Consider the following 2,904-nt stretch of genomic DNA (forward strand, 5'->3'; position numbering starts at 1 on the left):
GGCAGAGTACGCAAAAGAAACAATGCAATGCATGAAACGTAATATTAATCTCCCCGTCCTGAATGCAGACAAAGCGCTGTAGAAGGTGCACGTCTATAATGGTTATTGAGTGCTCACCCAGCTGCGCAATTTCCCCCCGTGTGCCCAAGCAAGTCGGGAAAAGGTCATGCAGGCGCTTTGAATAGAAGTGAAGCTCCCTAGTTTGCTCAATTACCGCCACACACACATACTGAGCACAAATGTGTGCAACATCAGCTGAAGAACCAAACCACTACAAAGGTATATAATATAAATAGATTCATCTTTATTTATAAAACTTGTTTTACACAAAATATATCTGTTAAAATCGAATATTTACATTTTAGGCTACAGGAAACTGAGAACAAGTGCATACATTGATAAAAGTTTCCTTAACACCTATTAAAAAAACTACAATCTGTCACCGGTAGTAGCCTTGATATTGCTGTCCAGTCACACAACTCATACATGCCAACTCACTGCCTTTACTGACAGCTGGCTCTCACAACACTGTCAGGAAAAAGTGGCAGTGGCTGTTGTTTGTTTGACTCAATGTACAAAAATATGTCTTCATGTTAAAACAATTATGATACAATTTTGTTATGAAAGGAGAGGAAACAATGTACAGCACGAAAAGTTTGTCGACGCATCATATTTGTCTTCCAACAGACGTGGCAGCTGAGGAAGGCAGTCAACACTCATCACACAAGTCCTCTGCAGAGCCTGCTGTGTCACGTATTAATTGCACTTATTCAAACATAACATCAACAGTTCTTTACTTCCACGCGTCAACGTGACACTGAGTCCAACTCCCTCCTTCTTGTGGGGACTTCAGGGCGACTATTCACGCTCTATGCAACAAGAGGTTCCCTCTCTCTTACACACACTCTCTCTCTCTCTTTCTCACTATTGCTTTGCTCCTGCAGAAGCAGCCCGGGTGAGGGAGGGAGGCAACAGATCACTTCCAAGCACAGGAGGGCGAGACTGATCTGATGCCTGTTTACCAAGTCTTTGTCAGCCGCTTTTACGCACACACGCTGCTGTGTGGTTTGGGTGCTTGTCAGCCTCAGTACCTGTCGAACCAGGTTGTAAAGTCCAACAGCTCCTGCTCCTCTGAGCTCAGCGGCTCATAACCGCCTTCGTCTGATGAGTAGGTGGAGTGAGGCGACTCCGGGTCAGCGGAGTAGCTGTTGGAGAGTGTCGGGGATGGCAACCCACACTGGAAAGCTGCAGACACTGCGTCATGTTCGTCCAGAAGTTGCTGTAAAGCCCTGATGTACTCCACCGCAGACCTCAGAGTCTCCACTTTGCTCATCTTCTTGTTGGCGGCGCCGTTTGGCACATGCTGACGCAGCGTCTGGAAGCCCATGTTGACTTGTTTGACCCGGTTCCTCTCCCTTTCGTTCCGCCGGGCCACGGCCACGGGCTGCTGCTGGGGGATGGAGTAGCCGAGGCCGTTGAAGCTCAGACGCCGCTTGCAGCGCAGGAGCTCCGGCGAACTGGAGCGCTGTCTCTTCAGCACCTTAGTCTTGCTTTGGAAGCCTGCAGCGGTGGTGTTCGGGTGCACGGCGGGGACAGCGCAGTCCTGTGCCGGGGCGTGCAGGCTGAGGCTGGCGTGTCTTTCAGTAAGTCCAAAGGTGAATGCAGTCTGCGTAGTGGTGATGGTTGTAGTTTCCATCTCGCTGACAGTTGTTGTGGAGATGTGATGGATGCAGTCTCAAACAGTGGGACAAGAAGAGCGAAAGGGTTGGCAGTGTACAGCTCTCGTGTCCTTCGCGTGGGGACCGTGTGGCTAACTCTAGTCCAAGTCTCTCTTGACTGCTTACTCCACGAGCCGATCTGACCCAAACTTTGGCAGCACTCCTCTTTTTCAACACGCGCCCCAACACACACCCCACCCACCCCTTTTTGGAGACGCACGCTTCGTCGCGAGGCCCCGCCCCCGCTGTGTGATTCTTCTGCACGCCGACTCCCCCGGGCCAGGCGCGTGGCTCCGGGAGCTCAATAAACAATCCCGAGCTTTCACTGCGCCGGGAGCACGCGCTGGGCTCATTTACATTCCAATGTCTCTAACTTGAAGGCCCATTGGTCGATTCAAACGGCCTGCAATCGTGCGAAAAGAAAGAAAGGCGAAAAAAGACAGAGAAAGAAGGAGAGAAAAAAAGAAGAGAGAATAAAAAAGTGAATGGTTTGGTTCTTTGAAATGCCTTTTGAAATTGACAATGTACCCCTGGCAAGTCTTCAAATTATCAGTCTTCCCCCCTCGGCCATCTTTCTCCTCCAGCTCTTTACAATCACAAATACCAAGAACGCTCTCTCCTGTATCCAGGCTACAGCTTTACACAGCTAAATAAATTGCAAGCGTGTCCCTGAGCACAATAATTGGCAATTATAAAGCTGGCATAAGGACGCGATAAATGTAAAAGTAAACAGCATGTTTATGACAAGTGGGCGTCCCAACGCGCATTTTACAGTTACCTCTCAACTCAGTGCTCTGCAGGTCCAGCCCGTTGTCACTTTAATGACAGCTTATCACTGGTCTTATATTGTAAAATACAGTAACTGTAACTCCTGAATGGAAGCAGTTTGTTTAGTGTTATAAATGTGTGCACTTTTACGCGCACCCAGTCTGGTAAAAAACCCAATTGAAAGTGCAGACGCACGGATGCAGCATTTCAGCACCACATCTGACTGGACAGTTAACCACACAGCATTGCCCTCCTCTAGTTTTGCCTTTCTGCTAATTTGAGTTGCAGTATTTGCTTTAATCAGATCTACTTTTAATCACTGTTGTCAAAAGAGCTTCGAAACACGTTTCGTTTGAGGAAAAGTCTCCCCGCCAACACATTCTGGCAGTGAGACAGTTTGTGTGGAGATGTAAAGACC

General features: G+C 48.5%; 1 protein-coding gene across 1 annotated transcript; it reads right to left on the reverse strand.

Annotated features, from left to right (window-relative positions):
- Positions 1-291: 291 nt before the first annotated feature.
- ascl1b (achaete-scute family bHLH transcription factor 1b) lies at positions 292-1,871 on the reverse strand. The gene has a single exon (XM_059335777.1). The coding sequence runs from the start codon at positions 1,694-1,696 to the stop codon at positions 1,085-1,087; it is 612 nt and encodes a 203-aa protein (XP_059191760.1). The 5' UTR covers positions 1,697-1,871; the 3' UTR covers positions 292-1,084.
- Between the last annotated feature and the right edge of the window lie 1,033 nt (positions 1,872-2,904).

The sequence above is a fragment of the Centropristis striata genome, chromosome 6 (assembly GCF_030273125.1).
Source record: "Centropristis striata isolate RG_2023a ecotype Rhode Island chromosome 6, C.striata_1.0, whole genome shotgun sequence".
Classification (NCBI taxonomy): Eukaryota; Metazoa; Chordata; class Actinopteri; order Perciformes; family Serranidae; genus Centropristis; species Centropristis striata.

Coding starts and splice junctions, on each gene's coding strand:
- ascl1b (XM_059335777.1), bottom strand. CDS start 1,696: ATGGAAACTACAACCATCACCACTACGCAGACTGCATTCACCTTTGGA.